At 47.6% G+C, this 20,938-nt stretch overlaps 1 protein-coding gene across 1 annotated transcript in view; it reads right to left on the bottom strand.

Annotated features, from left to right (window-relative positions):
* Positions 1–628: 628 nt before the first annotated feature.
* Positions 629–20,938, bottom strand: part of XPNPEP2 (X-prolyl aminopeptidase (aminopeptidase P) 2, membrane-bound) — a 40,257-nt gene continuing 19,947 nt past the window's right edge. Inside the window, exons 11-21 of the mRNA XM_006881785.1 lie at positions 19,937–20,026; positions 17,273–17,382; positions 14,326–14,403; positions 12,881–12,952; positions 10,117–10,177; positions 7,231–7,300; positions 6,299–6,403; positions 5,827–5,886; positions 5,212–5,288; positions 1,359–1,448; positions 629–823 (exon numbers count right to left, since the gene is read on the bottom strand). Of these exons, the coding sequence (XP_006881847.1) occupies positions 629–823; positions 1,359–1,448; positions 5,212–5,288; positions 5,827–5,886; positions 6,299–6,403; positions 7,231–7,300; positions 10,117–10,177; positions 12,881–12,952; positions 14,326–14,403; positions 17,273–17,382; positions 19,937–20,026 (1,008 nt within the window). The remainder of the gene's footprint in view (positions 824–1,358; positions 1,449–5,211; positions 5,289–5,826; positions 5,887–6,298; positions 6,404–7,230; positions 7,301–10,116; positions 10,178–12,880; positions 12,953–14,325; positions 14,404–17,272; positions 17,383–19,936; positions 20,027–20,938) is intronic.

The following is a 20,938-nucleotide window of genomic DNA, read 5'->3' as shown; positions in this document are numbered from 1 at the left end:
GTTGGGGGGGCCTTCCCTGGCTACCCCCCACCTCCCTTGCTGTGGTTTCCCCAACTGTGGCGTGGCAGTCTGCAGTGAAAGCCACCCCTCCTTCCTCTCCCTCTCTGGGTACAGCAGACAGCCCTAATGGAGTTAGTTTCTTCAGCTTTGTGGCTGTGTCTGCAGCCAGGAAGGAGAGGTGGGTGGTGGCCAGAGGCTGCTTCAAGGCCACAGGGAGTCCAAACATCAAGTTCAGCGTGGGTGGGGGCAGCTCTGGCTCCACGTGCAGGTAGAAGTATGGTAGGGCTTCCCTGAGGGGTGCGCAGGGCTACACTACCCTCCTGGTCATGGTATTGGTGTGGGACTGTGGTAGGAGCTCTGCACGTGGGGCTGGCTGGTCGTGGGCGGGAAGGGGCGAGCTGGCTCTCCTGTCCTGTGGTCTGTGGCTGACCTGAGGGTGAGGCTGATAAGCCTGGGGCCCCAAAGCCTTTCTCTGGGCCTGGGCCTGGGGAAGAAGGCCAAGGGCAATAGTTTTCAGGCAATGGGCTTGGGGAGGGGTTCTGGGTGGGTGTGTATGGTGCACAGTGAGGAGGGCTGAGAAAATGGGCTGCATATCTAGGCTGAAGGCCAGCAGGGGAATATGAAGCTTTTAGACACTCCAGCCGACAACAGCAAGAGTAGAGGCTGCCACCACAGCGGCTAGGGAGGCTGTGGGGGAGGCCCTGGCGGCCAGGGGCTCTGTGTGCTTCTGCAGCCATTCAAACTCCTCCAGGAGCTCGCGCCTCTGTAGCTCTGGGCCCACCTTTTCCCGGATGGTCTTGTAGTAGTCGTTCAGGTACTGGAGCTGCAAAAGGCAAGGGATGAGGGCCGCTGCAGACTAAGCTGCCAAGGCCGCCCATGGATGGAATACCCAACGGTCCCCCCAGCTTCACTGGCTGCCTGCCATTCTCTGGGTCTTTCCATAGGCGGTTCCTCACCAGGGCTGTGTAATAAATGTCCCAGTGACTTTCTTGGGGCATGGGGTGAACTTCTGGCCCAGGAATGAGAGCAAGGGCGGGTATTATTACCCTTATCATTCAGGAGAGTGCATGGGACCCAGAGAAAGAAAGAGACCATCTACAATTCCAGTACTTGTAGTGGCAGAGCTCAAGGATCCAGCCTCATAGCCCCTCAGGAGTCTACTACTTGAGTTTGGGCAGGCTGGTCTGGCTGAAAAGTTCTAGAAGCCCTGGGTTTTGGTGAGCTAAGAGAAATGCCTACAAGTGCCACAAATGTGGATCCTCCTGGGGGTCAGGTAAGTATGGAGGGTGTTGGGAGAGTAGGGGGGAGGCAAGAAAGATCCAAGACAGTGGGAGAAGGCAATGCTGAGGGGTACTTACCTGCTCAGGGGACAGCAGGCTGACGTCAATGAGGTTCTGGTCATAAGGCACAAGGGATACCACTTCAAAGGTCAGGTAAGTTCCTGAGTACTGAGAACCAACAAGGAAATGAGACCAAAGGGAGAGAAAAGGGGGAAAATTGCCCCTAGTCAACCTTTGAGATACAGGCGTGAGCCTAAACCTTCCAGAATCCTCAGGACCAGTGCCTCAGTCTAGCACTTAGGAGACCCACACACACAACACATTGCTACTTTTTTCCTGGTTCCTGAAATGCACGTTTAAGTCTGTATTTTCCAAAGTGTGTGTGTCATCAACAACCAGGCAGCGTGTTAAATGTTCAGGACCCATTCCCTGAACCTTCGATAATCAGTATCTCTAGAAATCTATGCTTAAATGAGCTTAAGACAATTTTTTTGTTATCTATTTTCTAACATTCTCTCTAGAATCCTTGGGTGGGGCAAGCAACTCTTCAACTGCTAATGGAAAAAGTCAGAGGTTCAAGTCCACCCAGGAGTTCCTCGAAAGAAAGGCCTGGTGTTTGAGTTCTGAAAAATCAACCACTGAAAAGGCCCTATGGAGCTGCCAGGAGTCAGCCTGGCAACAATTGTTAAGAATCTATCTGATTTAATCCACGTTTAAAGAAGCAAAAGAGCCTATAATTCCCGTCTCTCAGAGAACATTTGGATGTGCATGCTTAGAAAATCCAAACAATGAAAGTGCAAAGTCTCCTCCCAGCCTAAGTTTCCTTCCTGGAAACATTTTAGACATGTTGCTGTTGTTGTTGTTATGTGCTGTCGAGTCTCCTGCAACCCATAGTGACCCTATGTACAGCAGCTCTGAAGCCTGCCCTGTCCTGAGCCAGTCTCACTGCCTCTAACACACCAACCCCCATCACCCCAGTTACTGTAGCAATCCATCTCATCCAGGGTCTTCCTTTCCTGCTCTGTCCCTCCACCATTCCGAGCATAATGTCTTTTTCCAAGGACTGGTCCCTCCTGGCCACATGCCTAAAGTATGTGAGATGGAGCCTCAAAATCCTAGCCTCTAGGAGAAACTTGATTTCACCTTCACCAAGACATATCTAGCATATATATCTATATAAATATTGTAAAAATTTGCACAAAGAAAATCACACCTTGCATGTTTTCTCTGTACTTCCCGCCCTCCCACTTAAATAGTAAATTTAGGAGTTGTGTTGTTGTGTGCTGTTGAGCCAGAACCAATCCACAGCTCACCCTTCAGTGAGTTTTCAGAGGCAATAAATTGCAAAAGAGGAGATTATCCATTCTTCTTCCATGGAGCAGCTGGTGGATTCAAACTGTGTGCCTTTGGCAGCACAGCTTCTTGCCACTAAGCCACCAGAGCTCCCTAAATTTAGGAGACTTCAAAATTAGACCTCCAAGGAGAGCTCTGGTGGCCTAGTGGTAAGGAGCTGCAAATACAATCCCAGAGGCGCACAGTTCGAATCCACCAGATGCTCTGCCGGGGGAGGAGGGATTTGACGGTACACTCACACAAAAATAATAAAATTTAAAAAATAAATAAATAAATTAGACCTCCCTAATTTTTAAGGGTTGCATAAAATTCTTAACATCATTTCTTTAACCACTCATGGGTATTTAGGCTTTTTCCAAATTTTTTACTATTAAAACCATCAATCCTACAACTAATATCATTGCACAAGCATCTTGTGAACTTGGGGGACCATGAGGTACATGTCTGACAGAAGGAGTATGGAGACAAGAGATGCAGGCCATTTAAATAGGTATTTTGACAGAATACCACTGAACTGGCTTCCAGAAAGGTGACACCAATTTATAAACCCCCTCAAAGAGTGAATGGGAGTCTTTAATTTTTGCCCATTGCATAGGCTAGACAAGGTATTTTCTTGTGGTTTCAATGCGCGTCTCTTTATTCAAGAATGAATTTAAGATCTTTTCATGTTTATGGACCACTTATATTGATTTTTCAGTGTATTACTACTTCATATATTTCACCCATCTTTCTGGCCTTCCTAATTTTTTTTTTGTCTTATTGATTTGCAAAAGCTCTTGGTAAAGTAAGGGAATTAACCCTATATCTGTCCTGGATAACACATTTGAGGGGCATCTTGTGACTCTATTCATGATGGGTTTGTTGTGGGTTTTGGGGTTTTTTTTTTCCTTACAGAGGTTTAGTATTTAATTTAGAGTCCTCAGTCTTCTTCATCATGGCTTCTGAGTTTGGCACAGGAAGACCCATAGAAACTAATTTCATCTATGTTTTTGTCTAGATCTTTTTTATGGTTTAATTGTACATCTTTAAATTGTTGATCCATCCAGAAGTTTATGTTGGTGTAAAAGTGAGATTAAGCTACTTAAGCCCTTTACCCTATATTTAGCCAATTGACTCCACCCACCCATTTATTGAGCAATCCCTCTCTTCTCCACTGTTTTGAAATGCCAGTTTTATTATAACTATGTTCCTATTTGGTTTATGGGAACTAGAGGATCTATATCTGGACTATTCTATTCCACTGTTATTTTTGTCTACTTCATCTCCAGTGCCATACTGTTTTAGTTATAGTAGCTTTACCATGTGTATTAATTAATACATGATAGGGCGAGTTTCTCCCCTTTTACTCTCTTATGGATTTCCCCCAGCTACCTAACTGTCTTGCCATGTTTATTCTCACAAGTTAACATTAGTATCATTTTGTGAAGTTAGAAACAGACCAAGGTAGCATTGAAATTGAGATTGGCTTGTATAGATTATTATTATTGTTTAGATTATTTTTGAGATAAATGACATCTTCATACTGAAATTTCTTTCCAAAAAAAGCACATTTGCTTAAATCTTTTCTTGAGTTTGTTTTGTTTTGTTTTGTTTATTGGTTTGCTTACAAAGTTCATATTCTTATATCTTTCTTTATGTCCATCACTAGAGATTTTCTTCATGGATGTCCCCTAAGGTTTCTTCTATCTAGGCATTTCATCTTGTTGGTTGCCATTATAGTGGGTCTTTTTTTTCTAACGCTCTCCTGGTGACTAGAATGTGCATAGAGAACCAACAATCTAGGGCAGGGATACTGATTCACATGCCCTGGAATGGGGTTTGAGCACTGACATTAAAACGGAAAGGGAGGAAGGCTCTCCAGGTGATTCTAATGTGCAAGAATATTTGAGAAACTCTGAAGGAATTCCTACAGAACCATGCAAGATTCTAAAAAAAAATCATACATATATAGTCGAGAAATCAAAAGACATGCTACATTAGGAAAATCTGCTGTCAAGGACCTCCTCAAAGTGTTAAAGAGCAACAATGCCAGTTTAAAGACTAAGGTGGGCCTGATCAAAGCCATGGATTTTTCACTTACTTGCTATGCATCTGAAAGTTAGACAATGAATAAAGATGATAGAAGAACAGATGGTTTTGGACTGTGGTGTTGGAGAAGAGTACTGAATATCCTATGGATTGGCAGAAAAACAAATAGATATGTCTTGAAGAAGGTGCAGCCAGAGTGCTCTTTGGGGCAAAGATGATGAAGCTTTGACTCACATACAAAGTTAGTGGGGGTGACAGTCCTTGGAAATGGACATCATGCTTAGAAAGGTGGAGAGTCAGTGAAAGAGAGGAGGAGTCTCAACGAAATGGATTGGTACAGTGAGGTAACAATGGGCTCAAGTGTATCGGACATGATAAGGATGGCCCACGATAGGACAGGGTTCAGATCTGTTGTTCATAGGGTTGCTATGAGTCGTACTCAGCTCGATGGCACCTAACAACAACTACAGGAAGTGGCCTTTTCCTTGACCTTCTTACAAAGCCACTGCCATACTTTTGACATTGTCAGCCCATCTCGGGAGCATCTTACCTTGGTCTCTGCTTCTACCACAAGGGCCACATCTTCAATACGGATCCCAAATTCTCCATCGTGATAGTAACCAGGTTCTGAGAGACAGCAGAGATGCTGGTGACTTTAAGCAGGGGGAGGTCCTAAACCCAGGCTTCCTTTACAGGTTGGTGGATGGCTGGAGGGCCTGCTGCCTGGCCCCCCCTGGCTGTTGACTTTGGCTGAACCTCCACTTGACAGATGTTCAATGGCTCAACAGAGGCATCCTGTTGGGTCTCAGATGTCCCACAGCCACACCCTTGATTCACCCTCTCTCCCTTGTAGCCCAGCAGGGAAGGCCTATGGAACCCAACCAAAGTCCTACAACCAGCCCATCATCCTGTGGGCCATCTTTCTGTTACGCCAGCATTTGATTGGAAACTTCAAATCTGGATGTTCATGTGAAAACTAACAGCCGAAAGAGAGGGTATGGGCTGCAGGGGCTTGGTGTTAGGGTGGAAGGCACCATTTGGGGCTGGAGTAGCCATGAGGGCCAGGGCATGGCGTGCTACCTGAAAGCTGGCACACCCTAGCCTGCAGTCCCAGGTTAGCCATGCTCTGGGGCAAGGAGGGGGTGGAGGAGACACAAAGCCATACCAATAGAAGTGAACATGCCCTTGGCCATGGGCAGGTTGTTGTACTGGAATCCCACTGGCCCTGCAAAGGAAGATTGAGGCTTGGTGTCAGCAATCCTGTATTTAACCAGCTTGGATGCTAACAGGCCCTAGGAGGGGTGGACCACTAGCATCACTTCTCTATGGCATCGTGGTCTACCTGGGTCTGGTACACACCATACTGGACCTGGCTATTCTTTCTTGGGGGTCTGTCAATCTGTCACTGGGCCAGACGTACCTCTCTCTGGTGCCCTTCTGAATGCCTAGCAGATACCAAGAGGGGCCGACTGCTAACACCCCTCCCTTATTTTGGGGTGCTTCACCTCCTGCCTGGGGTGGATTGATGTACCTCTGTGATCTTAGCCATTTCCACACCTGTGGAATAGTCTACGTCCTCCACAGAAGGGTATCACACACAGGGGGAGCCCCCCATGGGGTGATGAGGAGATACCCACATTCGTGCACACACAGGAAGTTGCCGATGCCATGACCTGTTCCATGGCCATAATTGAGCCCAGCATCCCACAAGGCTTTGCGGGCGAAGGCCTCTATCACTCGCCCTGGAAGAGAGACAGCTCTTAATCAATCTTCTGGGCACCTTACTGCATACTTCTCAGGGTTGTGCTGTCAGCATTTCCCTTTCCTCCTCTCCAGCCTCAGGGCTACCTCAGTCTGATTTCAGGGTACCTTGTGAGAGCGTCCATTTGGGGGCAGGTAAGCATGCAATGACACATGACGTGAGAGTAGAGAAGGGATGGAAGGTGATGCCAATGGCACCCAGTCTGGCGCCATTATCTGTGCCCCGGTCACACCAGCCCTCTCACTTTTTCTGCCATATTGAACCTTGTACCCATTACCCCGACTGCAGGCTTTGTTCCATAGTCTTTCCAACTGCCAAGACTTAAGCACCTAGTCCTCCAGTCTTCCTGCAGGTCAACCTAACCATCCTCCCACCTCCTTAGAATAGGAGGCAGGAGACCAGGAGACAAGGCCTGGCTCTCTCACTAACCCTCTGTGTGACCTTGAACAAGTCACTTTCTCTCTCTGGGCTGGATTGTCTCAACTACATAATGGATGAGATGGCGATCAAATTCCTGCCCTGCTCACACCCCTGGGCAATGGTCCCAAACCAAAAGCCCAAAGCCACTGCCACAGAGTTGACTGTGACTCACAGTAACCCTGCAGGGCAGAGAAGGACTGGCCATAGGGCCTCTGAGGCTGTGACTTTTTCTAGAAGTAGACCACCTCATATTTCTCCCATAGAGTGGCAGGTAGGTTCAAACTGCTGATCTTTTGGCTAGTAGCCAAATGCCTTCCTCACAGTGTCCCCAGGTCCAGCGAACTCAGGGCCTGAGGCTCTGGCTCAAACCTGCTCTCCAAAACCCACCTGAGGTATCAGCAGGAAAGACGAGTCTGGACAAGTCAATGTTTCCCATCAGCACTCGGGTGTACGCTTCCTGATGGGAGAGAAAGAGGCAACATGGGGGCAGCCATGTGTGCCCATGGGTGGGTCCAGATGTGTGTGTGCGCACCCAGTTGACCCCCTAGGTTCTGGAAGATAGCCAAAGGTAGCTGCGGGAGTCTTTTTCCAAACAGGGGCTTGGTCCTGGATGGTTCACCCAAACAAACTGACTGCCATGGTGATCAACTGTGACTCAGGGCGACCCTAGAGGACAGAGTCCAGCTGTCCCATAGGGTTTCCAAGACTGTCCTCTTTACCAAGGAAGCTTTGGTGGTGTAGCCTGTGGGGAGTTGTGCTGCTTACCCACAGGTAGCATCTTTGTCTGGTGGTTCAAATCCACCAGCAGCTCTGCGGGAGAGAGATGGACAACCTTGTCCAGTGAGATTTACAGACTCGGAAACGCAATGAAGGATCAGCTGTAAGTCTGTTCTGGCTAGACATCAATGAGGGAATAATCTTTATAGAAGCAGAGTGCCACATCCTTCTGCCATAGAGCTGCTGGATGGGGCCTGCGGCAGGGGGTGGTTTGGAACCTCTGGCCTGTTGGTTAGAAGTTAGGTGCTTTAATTAAGGCACCACCAGGGCTTCTTGGGTGGTCCACAGGGAGCATTAGAACACACTGAGGAGGCACTAGTGCCTGATGGTCCCACTCCATGGGCTGAAATCCTGACTTGGGCACTGGTCAGCACCAAGACTTAGAGCAAGTGCCTATAACATCTCCATGCCTCAGTTTCCACATTTGGGATGGGATGCTAACAGCACCGAGCTCTCAGATTTTTTGGTAGGATTTTGTATGGCAATGCACGTAAGTTGCTTCAAACAGAGACACTCAAAGGCAAGTTAGCACTTTCATCAGATGAATTCAAACTGCCAGTTTCTCAGTGAGTTGCATTGTTGCGTGTCATCGAGTTAGAACTGCCTCCCAGCTGACTCTCCAGCAAGTTTTCAGAGGCTGTAAGTGGCACGAGATGAGTTGCCCTTCCTTCTCCTGTGGGGCAGCACTTTCTACAAACCTCCTGCCTATTGCCACCCCTGGACTTTGCTCCTGCATGGTGTCCTCCTTCCTTCCTTCTCAGCTGCTGTCTTCTGCCCCCTTTGCACCTGGCAGAGGACTAAGCACACAGATCTAAACAAAGATGTGTCCATGAGGCTGTTGAGTTGGGATAAGTTGGGCCAACGCTAAGCTGGCGACCTTCTGAATGCCTTGAGAAAACACCAGGAGTGCTGGGCTTGGGGACAAAATGTAGTTAATGCAGTGGAAGAATGACAAGCAAAACACAGCCTCTGTCCCCATGAGATGCAAAATACGAAGACAGAAGGCTGACAACACGAAGGGCAGGAGTCACTGGGTCATGTAATTGGTGAAATGCTGGGTTATTAACCAAAACATTGACAGTTTGGACTTAGCCAGAAATGCCTAGGAAGCCAAGCCTGGTGATCTGCTTCCTCAAGGTGGCAGGTTTGAAACCTTAAGAGCCATTCTACTCTGCACACATGAGGTCATTATGAGTCAGAATTGGCTTGACAGGCACTGGACACCAGCAATACTGATAGGACCTTAGGCAAACCATTTATCTGCTCTGGGCCCCAGTTTGGTTTTGTTTTTAGAAAACAGTGGGCTGGAATGTATCAGAGATGATGAGTGTAGCACAAAGTTCAGCTCAGCTGTCCATAGGCTTGCTATGAGTCATAGTTGAATCAAGGGCACCTCATAGCAATGGCTTCTCAGTAAAAAGTGAGTACATAGAACTCAGTAACCCACTTGTTTCCCCAAGTTGGAAACTGCTAGACTAGGGCAGGGGGTTACAGAAGACAGTAGTGGAACATGAGACTGGAGGTGTCCATAAAGGAAAAAAAACCCTTATGGCCCAAACTAGGAACTGGGTCCCAGTTTGAAGGAGGTCTGGTAGCCGCAGTAGGTTAATCATGGGGCTGCTAACCAAAAGGTCATAGGTTCGAACCCCCTAGCCACTCTGCAGGAGAATAGTGAGGCAGCCTGCTCTTGTAAAGACACACAGCCTTGGTGAACTGAGAGGGGAAAGCTTGTCCACTAGCATTGCTAGGAGTGGAAGTAGACTTGATATTAGTGGGTTTTAAAATGTGTGGGCCACAGTCAACACTCTTGGTACCAGCAGCCAGGAAATCAAGAGATGAATTACATTGGGAAAGTCAGCTGTCAGGGATCTCTCAAGAGTACTGAAGAACAACAACATCAGGCTGGAGACTAAGGTACGCCTGATCTGGGCTATAGTCTTCGCAATTATGTGCATTGGAGAGTTGGACAGTGACTAGGGATGATAGAAAGAGAATTGATGCCTTTGAGCTGTGGTGTTGGAGAAGAGCATTGAATATACCATGGACTGCTAGGAGAACAAACAGGTTTGTCCTGGAGAGGGTGAAGCCGGAATGCTCCTTGGAGTCAAGGATTCTGAAGCTTTGTCTGACATACTTTGGGCTTGTTGCAAGGAGGGACTGATCCTTGGAGAGGGACGTCATGTTTGGGAGAGTGGAGGGGCGGCGTAGGTGAGGAGAACCCTCAATGAGATGGACCAATTCTGTGATTGGGGTGGTGGGAGTGAGTGTGTTGGAGACAGTGAGGTTGGCACAGGATAGAGCGGCATTTAGGGCTCTTGTACATACAGGGTTGCTATGAGTCGCAAGCAACTCAATGGCACATAACAACAACAACAACAACAACAATAACCACAACAACAAACTGTAGCCTCTAAAATGAAAGGGCTCTGGATAGAGCGATTGCTTGGGTCCCCTTGGGAGAGGGTGGGTAGGAGAAATTGGAGGTCTGATGCTTACCTTCTGGAAAGCAGTGGGGGTGCCCCAGTGAACTGTCCTGGTGATATCCGTGGTGCCATCCCTGTTGAAGAGGGTGCCACCATGTCCAGCTTTGCCAGACACTTAAGGGTAGAGATTCAGGCCCTGGGGTTTCCATCAGGCTTTAGACGACAGGGCCAGGACTTGGGGTGAGATGGGGGCAGATGGAAGAAGCTAGCTACCACCATCAAAATCCCCATGGTTCTCAAGTTCAAAACTTCCGTGTTGTCAATCCCTCCCTCCTTTACGTGTCTACCTCACAAACCTCCCTCCATGGAGGTTTTGTAAATCCAGATGCACTTGGATGAAGCTAGTTCTAAAAGCAAGGCTTCTGACAGGCTCCCTGGGAAGCAGGCCAGCCTGTCCCTTCTCACAGATGGGGAAACTGAGGTCCAGAGAGATCACATGATCGTAACCTCCCCACTCATTCAGATCACTCTTTACCATTTCTAGAACAATTTCTGCAGCCCCTCTCTTCTAGGGGAAGGGGAGCCGAGTGGCCTCCATGATTCCCATTTCACAGAGAAGGTTATCGAGGTCAGGAGGCCAGTTCTTTCTTGGGGCCTTTCTGAAGCCAAGCCTGGCTCTCCACACAGGCCAGGGTGAATGGGGATCTGATCCAACAATATAGTTACTCAGAGTCATGGTGAGCCAAAGGCAAAAAAGACTCCGACTCCCAATGAGCCAGGGCTGCAGGGATGCGGCCCCCTGGGGAGCAAGGGGAGAGGAGAAATGGCCCCAGGGCCCTCAGCTCCTCCCTGGGAGCAGGTCACAAGGCTTGCCAACCTTTTCAGAAGGAGAGAAGAGGAAGCGAGGTGGCCATTTCCTCGCTCTCACCCTGCTCTAAGCATGCCTCAGATCCAGCAACGCCCCCACAAATTCACTTCCCTTTTGTGCATCGGCCACGTGGCACAAGCCAAGGTTGCTAAATGGAGCACCACCACCACGCTGGCTCCCAGACTGCATCAAGTCCAGAGCCTTTGCCATTTTAGTACATTCACCCCTTCCAAGGGAGTTTTTGTGGTTGTCATGGCGTTGATTCTGACTCTGGGCAAACTCCTGTGTTGAGTCAGAGTAGCTGTGTTCCTCTGGGTGTTCAAGGGCTGGTGTTGGGAAAGTAGCTTTCATCTGAGGGATCTCTGTGTAGGTTCGAACCTCTGACCTTTAGATAAGTAGCCACATGACTCAATCATTAAAACCATTCAGTGATTCCTTCCACATGGCAGAGGCTGGGAGTCAGTCTAACGCTATTGCTTACTCCTTCATCAGTCCAGTACCCCCTTCCTCTGTCTCACCCCAAGTTTTTCATGGTCCACTTGCTTCTCAGATGCTTTTTGTTGTTATTGTTGGTGGGTACTGTCGAGTCAGGACCAACTCATCACTAACCCCCTGGCAGGTTTTCAGAGGCAGTAAACCACACAGAAGAAGTTGGCCCATTTTTCTCCTATGCAGCAGCTAGTGGATTCGAACCAGAGAGCTCCCTTAGATGCTTCTTAGATCTGACGAATCATTCAGATCAGCTCTGCTTCGGTATGAATGACTGATCACACATTCACAAGGTGCAGGGTTAGCTTGATCTGCTAGGTGGTCACGTCTGAGTGTTCAGGTTGGACACTGTACAAGCGATCCTATTATTTATTATACGCTAGTACCAGTGAAAGCACCTGGGTGGTGGGGCCCTAAGGACACAGGGGGTTAATCACTGGATTGCTGACTGAAACAAATTCTGGTTGAAATGCACCAGCGCCTCTGCAGGAGAAAGAGAGACACTGCTCCCATGAAGCTTTTCAGCCTTGGAAATCCTACGGGCAGTCCTACTCTGTCCTATGGAGTCACTATGAGTCAGCATCTACTCCATGATGGTGGGTTTGGTTTGATTTCCTGGGTGCAGGGGAGCAATCCCTCCTACCTAAGGCCCCACTCATGTGTGTGTACACAGAAGAGTGTGCACATGGCTCTCGTCTCACACATAGCCACATTAGTGGATGTGCCCTGGACGTCCCCAGAGGCTGCTTCTCACAGGCCTGATTCTGCTGCCCCAACCTGTCTTGTCACCTCACCTGCGGAGTAGGGGAGGGTTTGGGGAGTGTGCACAGGGCAGGTGGTGTATGGGCTGTGTCCAGGGCATGCATGAATGGGTGAGAAGACGGGCACCTGTCTTTGCAGCCTGGTGGGCCCCGAGTGTGGTTGTTCAGACTGTGCAGTAATATGCAAACCTAGCAAACCCTTTTCCTAGATGAAGGAGAGTTTTCCTAATTCTCACACAGGCATAGCATGGGCAGCACACCCTACTCCCTATTCTGGTCTCTGTGTGTTTCTTCCACGAAGGGATTCAGACCGGCTACTGTCGACGATTCACAGTGACCTTGTGTGCTACAATAGAACTGTGATCCTCAGGGTTTTCAGTGGCTGGTTTTTTAGAAGATGATTGCCAGGCCTTTCTTCTGTGGCTCCTCTGAGTGGATTCATAGCACCTGCTTTTTATGTAGCACTTGATTGCTAGATGGTTTGCATCACTCAAGGTCTCCCAAGCAGTATAGACATGGGAAGACTGTTTAGAGCTCATCTGATCCCACCAGTGTAGACATAGGAAGATTATTTAGAGCGTATGTGATCTAGGCCTTGCCTTTTCCCAGGCAGGAAAGCATGAGCAGGCTCTTGGCCTTTCTTGGCCCAGCTGATGGGCTTGGTACCTGGGTATCTGAGCTAAGACAGCAGGGCTGGGGCAGGGCTGGGGAGAACGTACCAGTACTGTCCCCCAGAATCCAGCAGGTAAACCTCGTTGGCAGACAGCTGGCGGTTCACCTCCTTGGTGGGGCTGGAGAGGAGAGGGAAAGCTGAGAAAGGCCCTGGTTAGGGTGGGTCTCCTGAGTGACAGCAGAGAAGCAAGCTCCTTACCCCTGGGGGTGGCTTCCTAGTTAACCCATTCTGGAAGTCAGTATCTCCCAGAGGCCTCTAGGTAGCCATTCCACTTCTGTTGCTAGAGTCCTCAGCTCAAGCCCATTTATCCTGCCGGTAGGCTCCCAGGACCCCACAGAGCAAGGACCTGGTCCCCAGAGAGGAGCTAAAGGGACGAGCCCAGAAGGCAAGAGCCAGAAGACCTCGTAGAGACTGTCCAGTCCAGCCACTTCCTACATAAGGAGCGGCCAGCCCACGGGACCAAAGGGACATATGAGAGATCCCGCAGGTGAGGAGGGATGCAGAGGGCCTACACACAGGTCTTATAGCCTCAGGCCAGCACTCTTTCTAGAACTTCCTGTCGGCTTTCTCCAAGAGCAGAGGGGACCTGTAAAGCTAGGCCACAGAAAGGGAGGCCTGGACTTAACATTGATATGTTTAAAAATTCCCCCTGAGAGTGAAGCTGAGAAGCAAGAGTTGGTAGTACAGAGGACCTACCCTGCTGCTCTCTGGTGAGAAGGGGCTGGGCAGGGCTAGGGGAGCTTGGGAGAGAATTCTGGACCACGCTAGGCCATCCCCTGGGGAGCATTCACCCTCTCCCTAATGTCCCTGTGCCAGGTGGAGGCATCTGGCCAGCTTGGCACCCCCTAGCCCCTCCATGTCGCTCCTAATTTCATCAAGTCTTCAGGCATTTGTTTTTTGAGGACAAACATCTGGCTAACCCACCTCTGGGGCCCATTATGGCCGGTCAGGCTGAGGGCACAGGTCTTTCTCTACAGGTGCTTGTAAACTTTAAGAATTAGCTAACTGGGGTGGGCAGGGAGAAAAGTGCGACAATGAATGAATAGAAATCCAAAGTCTCTGTAAACTTTCATTAAAATTATTATTATTATTATTATTATTATTATTAATAAAAAAGAATTAGCTAACATAACTAACTAACTGACTGCATGCTGAGGAAAAGCACCCAAGCATATCTCTGCCTCCCTTCCAGATCCTTCGACTCCAAGTGCTCTCCAAGTTGCAGGCTTTTGGAGGGGAATAGGTCTCTCAGACTTTATCATTTTTTAAAAAATTAATTTAATGAAAGTTTAAGGAGACTTAGGGTTTCCAGTCATTCATTGTTGCACTTAGGCTTTATCATTTTTAAGAGACTTCTAACCCCAGACTGAGCTCCAGCCTGACCCCACCCCAGTCCTCACAGTGCTAAAGGCCTTAAACTGGAAATAGTCCCAGAGCATTCCTTCCCCCTCCCCTCCACAGGGCTCTAGAAAATTCTTTCTCTTGAGGTACCTGTAGTGGGCCAGGGCGGCATTCAGGCCACTTGCAGAGATGGTCTCAAAACTGGGTCCTGAGGAGAAGACTTCCTCACTGGAGGGCACAGGCAGGAACAGGGAACAATGAGTGACTATTCCGAGCAGAGCAGTGGAGCTTAGGGACTCGCTCTAGAGCTGACTTGACTTAGTCCCCTCAGCCTCACCTCCTGTTTCCATCTCCCCAAGCCCCATCTTGTCACAGAGCACTCCACGTCAGAGAAAGAAGGTGCAGTGGACATAGATTATTCCCTCTTCACCTCTGTTTCACAGATGGGAAAGCCAAGGCCCACATATTGCACACTGCTCTCTGAGCAAGGCATCTCTAACCTGCAGTCTTTCCACAGTCTAGACCAAGTGGGTTCTGTCCCCAACATGATAGTCTGATGTGGTTCAGGGGCAGAGTTGACCCTGAGAACCCTGTCAGCCTTCCCCAGGGAGAGCCAATCCATGTCTGAAACTGACACCAGGGGGCGCTGCTGAGTCATAGCCCTTCAAGTTGTCCCACTTTAAGTGGGCATTGACTCTCCCACTACCCAAGAACTGATTACTTCTTGTTCCAGAGAGTTCCCCAAATACACAAGAAATTGTCTTCCTTCTTAAATAGGATAACCAAAGAAAACCAATGCTTCCTCCCACCTTCCCTGGCTGCTACAGAACACAACCAAACAGACTGCAAAATTGATTCTGCCTGACACCCTGTGATTTCACCCGCTCCCTTCCCTTCCTCCTTTGGATTTGTATGCACATCTTACTAGTTATCCTTCTGTTTTTACAATAATGGGCTTATGCAGTATGCAGTAAGTACTTGTCCTTATGAGTCCGAGTTAGTTCATGCAACGTAATGCTCTCTAGCCTCTCCCATGTGATATAGTGTTTTTTTAAATTGTTGCTCTTGACTGCTGCATAGTATTCCATCGTATGAATGTACCACAATGTCTCAATCCAGTCATCGTTGGATGGACGTTTGGACTGTGTTTGGTGGGCAAGGGTGAAGGAATTAGAAAAGATCCAATGGGAATCTGAAAGGATAGGGTGATAGCAGGCATAGACCAATGGTGATTAATTTTATAAAATACTATGGGAATGATCGTATGAATTACAATGTAAACGAAGGAAGGCAGGAATGTGTGAAACACAATGTATATGAATGTAACACAATGTATAGGAATTTTGTATGTAAAGCAGTATAAAATAAAATAAATATAAGGAACTCTAATATATTGTTGGTGGGATTGTAAAATGGTGCAACCATTCTGAAAGGCAGTATGGTGCTTCCTCAAAAAGCTGAACACAGAAAAATTCCATATGATCCAGCTATTCCACTACTAGGACTATACCCTGAGAAAATGAGAACTGAGATTTGTATACCAGTGTTCATAGCAGCATTACTCCCCATCGCAAGAACATGGAAACAGCCCAAATGTCCAACCACAAATGAATGGATTAAGAAAGTATGGTACATTCACACAATGGAATACTATGCAGCATGCAGGAGCAATGATTTTGTAAATTACTACCTAACTTGGGAGGGACTGGAGAGCTTTATACTGAGTGAATGAACTCAGTCCCACAAGGATAAATATTGTATAAGACCATTATTGTAGAATGAGTATAGGGATCCAGGAGGGGTGGGAGAGGGTGGAAGCTGAGGGATGAGGATGTGCTGGGGGGGAGTGGGGATTAATCATGGGGTTGCATAATTTGATGGGTGAGGGGGGTGAGGGAAATGGAAAGAATTTGTTCAAATTTGTATTAGAATTTTGTAAATAAACTAGTGAAAAGAAAAAAGAAAATAAAATACATTAGATGTACTAATTTTTTTTAAAAAAGGAAAACTGGTACATACCACAGTCTGCTTTCAGAAAGTTTAAAAATCTGATCTATAACTGGCTTTTCATAAAATGGCAGTGATCTTGCATTAGCTGTATAATTGGGAAGAGGGTTATCTTTTTAAAAAATGGATTGTATTCCTTTTTTTGCTAATAAAGTAGAATAAAAAATATGGAACGCTTCACGAATTTGCGTATCATCCTTGCGCAGGGGCCATGCTAATCTTCTCTGTATCGTTCCAATTTTAGTATATGTGCTGCCGAAGCGAGCACGGATTGTATTCTTGATAGTCAGTATAAAAGTCAAAGGATGACATTCTTTTAATACAGTAATGCTTCCATGGGCCCACTGTATATTCTGATTACTGTATTTAAACGCTCTCTGATGTCAACTGTCGCTTCTTCCCGTTTGTACTTTAGTCATAACTGTTTAAGAGAGAAGCACTAGGTTCTGGTGTGTTATATGATAATCAATGCATATAACTCACTGCTGTCGAGTCACAACATTCTCATAGTTGACTCTCTAGTTTTCACTGCATGGAAGGAGATTGTCTATCTCCTGTGGAGTTGATGGTAGATTTGAATCATTCAAAGAATGTCAATTTTCAGTTAGCAGCTTAACCAATTATAGACTCTGCCACTTAGAGCTGTCTCATAGTGCATACAGAGTAGTTTATAAAGAACTCTAGTGTGATGTTGATACTTGGATTAGAAAATGCATAAAAGATACAATTCTAATAAATTTTAACTCTATGTAAAAAAGAAAAAACCCAAAAACCCATGCAGAGTAGGACCAATTCAGATAAGGAAGAGATGCAGCACAACTGAAAAAAAAAAAAAAGATTCTGACTCCTTCTAACCTCATGAGCCTCAGAGTGGACCTGTGGCCCACAGTGATTTTGTATGGAACAGCAGATATTTTTTTTCTTTTCCCCTGGAAGTAGAATATAAATTGTTTTTTCCCAGGTGCTTCTGGGTGGACTCAAACCTCCAACTTTTAAGTGAGCAGCTCAGTACTTTAGCCATTTCACTACCCAAGGACTCCTGCGCCACCGCTCCCACTCCCACACCAAAAGGACAGTGATAGTTCTTTACCGTCGGAGCTTGTTCACCCTCTCCGCCCCCAAGAACTCGTTCACTGTGCCTTTGGGCACATTCTTCTCCAGCCAGACCAAGTACCGGATTACGGCCACGGCGTCCCGCACCTGGAAATGGGAGAAGGAGAGAACTAGGCTGAAGTGCGAGCTCAGGGATATTGAAGACCTGGGGGCTGAAGCTTGAAAACCACAAACACTTTCTTGTCTAGTTGACGGTGTTACGGGATTCTTGTTAATGTTTGTATTTATGACTGCAGTGTTACAGCTATGTTTCTCAGAGAGTCCTACCTTTTAGAGATACTGAAGTATTGAGGAAGAAACACAGGATCTGCAAATGCACTTTGATGAAGGGGAAATTAAGTTGGCCATGAGTTGATGGCTTTTGAATTGGGCTGATGGGTGTTTGGGCATTTATGACGCTACTCTTTTACTTTCTTATATGTTTATAAAGGAGCTCTGGTGGCATAGTGGTAAGGAATTGCACTGTCAACCCAAAGTAATGTGGTTCAAATCTGCCAGCTGCTCTGAAAACTCACTAGAGGGTCAGCTGTGAGTTGGTCCTGATTTGATGGCACATAGCAACATACCTTATTCATTGTCCAGCTCTCAGAGGGATAGCAAGTGATTAGAAGGATGATGGCCTGAATCAGACACACCTTAGTCCTCAACCTGACATCATTACTCCTCAATAATTCGGAGAGGTTCCTAACTACAGACAAAGAATTGATGTCTTTGAGCTGTGGCGATGGAGAAGAGCACCGAATATGGCCAGAAGAATAAATAAGTGTGTCTTGGAGACGGTGCAGCCAGAGTGCTCTTTGGAGGCAAAGATGAGGCTTCACCTCACATACTTTGGGCATGTTGTTAGGAGTGCTGTTCCTTGGAGAGGGACGTGATGCTGCGAAGGGTGGAAGGTCAGTGAAGGAGAGGAAGACCCTCGACCAGTGGATTGACAAGGTGACTGCCATAATGGGCCCTAATGTGTCAGGAAGTGTGAGGATGGTGCAGGACAGGACAGGGTTCAGATCTTTTGTTCATAGGGTCGCTATGGTTCGTACTTGAGTAGATGGCACCTAACAACAACAACAATATATGTTTACAATTTTTTTATAAGATGAAATTTTAAAAGGCAATGTGGTTTATCCTGATTCTTCCCCCCCCCCCCAAGGAATCCTTGGATGGTGCAAAAGCTCAGGCACGTGACCACTAGTTGAAATGTCTGCGGTCTAAACTCACCTCGAGGTGCCTCAGAAGGCAAGCAGGCCCAGCAACCTGCTTCTGTAAAGATGGACCCAAAGCCCACTGCCACTGAGTCAATTCTAACTCTTAGCGACCCTGTAGGACAGAGTGGAGCTGCCCCCTTGGGGATTCTCAGGGCTATACATCTTAATGGAAGGACACTGCCTCATCTATTCCCCACATAGAGTGGATGGTGGGTTTGAAATGCTGACCTGTTGGCTAGCAGCTGAATGCTTCTCCTACTAGGTCACCAAGGGCTCACCTTTACATAGAGAGTACCGCCTTGAAATCCCCAGAGAACATTTCTACTCTGAAACACTAGGGTCACCGTGAACTGGAATTGATTTGACAGCAAATAACAATCCTGATTGCCACAGGAGTTGTTCATAGGGTCACTATGAGCCATAGTCCACTCAATGACACCTAACAACAACTTTAAACAATGTGAGTCATCTCCTCGGCGGGGCATGGAAATTACCTGACTCAACACCGAATGTACCAGCAGTGTTTTCGCTCATTTACTCCTTACAGCAACTCTGTGCCACCGTTTAATGTCACAACCCCCTTTTTATGGATAAGCTAACCAAGGACCAAAGAGTTGAACCCACTTGAAGCAGTGGATGGAGTTGGGGTTTGAACTCACAGACCCCAGCTCTAGGGCCCAGGTGCTAAACCATTGTATTTGGACAAGTTAGCAAGAGGACATCACACTTGGTGAAGCGTAAACCCACCACTGTTGAGTCAGTTCTAACCCACAGTGATCACTTCGTCACATTTCTGAGGATGTAAATCTTTACGGGAGGAGAAGCTCTATCTTTCTCCCTTGGAAGGGCTTGCAGATCGGAACCACCTTCCAGTTGGCAGACAGGTATGTTAGGCACTCTGCCACCTGGGCTCCTTTGGTAAAAGTGGATCAACAGAAACAGAGGCAGACCCTCACTGAGATAGATTGACACAGTGCATACAACGTGAGCGCACGCACAGTCCACTGTGAGGACAGTGCAGGGCCAAGTGGGGCTTTGTCCTGTTGTACAAAGTGTCACTAAGGAGGGAGCTCTGGTGGCCTAGTGGTAAGAAGCTTCACTGCAATCCCAGAGGTACATGGTTTGAATCCACCAGATGCTCTGCTGGAGAAGGAGGGGCAATCTGCTCCTGTACCAGTCAGATCCTATTTGACGGTACACACAAATAAAATAATAAAAGAAAATAAAAATTTAAAACAAAAACAAAGGTGTCACTATGAGTCAGCCAACTCCATGGCACCTAACAACAGCCCCAATTCTGTGTGTAAGGGGTGAGGTGCAGGGGGGTTGCCCAGGAGTCTGGTGTCCATGTCTCTGTTTCGTTGCAGGTCTTGCTCAGGATGCACCGGAAGGATTCCCTTTCTCGCCCTGCACATTGGTCTGTCTGCAGGCCGACTTACATGGCTGGCCCTGAGGAGGGCCTGCTCCTTGCTGTTTTTCACCGACTTCGTTACCATCACAGGGGAGTAGGACTCAGCCACGAGCTTCTCCTGTCAAAGGCAGAGAGGAAAGTGGGAGGATGAAGAGGTGGCGTTGAAGCACCTTCCCAGACTGGAACCCACCCCCTAGAGCACTGGTGGGATGCAGTGGCAGGGAGTGAGTCACCAAGCAGAGCAGCATGAATCCAGGAAGCCTTCCTGGATGGTGGGGCAGTGAGCAAAGCTGCAAGTAAAAGACTGGAAAAGATTTGCAGCACCAGAGGAAAGGGTATTGCCCAGCAGGGAATGACCAGGCTCCCTTGACCTGGCACTGCCTGCCTGGCCATTGTGGTGTAGACTGCTATTTCAAAACAGCTGCCCTGCTGTATCAGCTTTGCGTTGTGTTACATGGTTGGATGGGGCTACGCTAATGATGTGATTGACATGGATAGTATCTTTGGAAACATGCAAACAAGGTATGTAGACTGCTAATGACGGGATGGGTTAGTGTTGCCATCCTGCAGGTTCAGCAGCAGAAAATGGGAATCTTGCAAGAAAGAAACAACGCAGACTGCAGCGTGTGCCCATATCGACTAGGGATTCCTGCACTCCTTAGACTGGGACCTAGAAGAGAACAGCAGCAGCAACAATGGAAAACAAGAGTCCTGTGAGACAGAGCAGACTGGGGACTGCTGTCCCGGAGAACCAGAGCCAGGGCCTTCGAGCAAGCCTAATGGAGGAATAGAGTGGGAAGAGGTGGGGAGATGCCGTGACTGACAGGGTTAAGAGAGCTTAGTGACGCTCGCCTAAAGCTACAAGCCTGAAGGCCAAAGGGCCTGAAAGGTGGCATGAGAAGCTGTCCTGACTGAAGAACTGTGTCCTGTTTCCAACCTTACCTGTAACCTGTTAACTTCCCTAATAAATCCTGCAATCATGATTATGGTCTATGAGTTCTGTGTGACCATTGCAACGGACTAGTGGACT

The sequence above is a fragment of the Elephantulus edwardii genome, unplaced genomic scaffold, assembly GCF_000299155.1.
Source record: "Elephantulus edwardii isolate Elephantulus edwardi_28Jun2011 unplaced genomic scaffold, EleEdw1.0 scaffold00016, whole genome shotgun sequence".
In the NCBI taxonomy this organism is placed as follows: Eukaryota; Metazoa; Chordata; class Mammalia; order Macroscelidea; family Macroscelididae; genus Elephantulus; species Elephantulus edwardii.
Note: the sequence above shows the minus strand (reverse complement) of the source record. Positions and strands in the feature narration are given on the sequence as shown.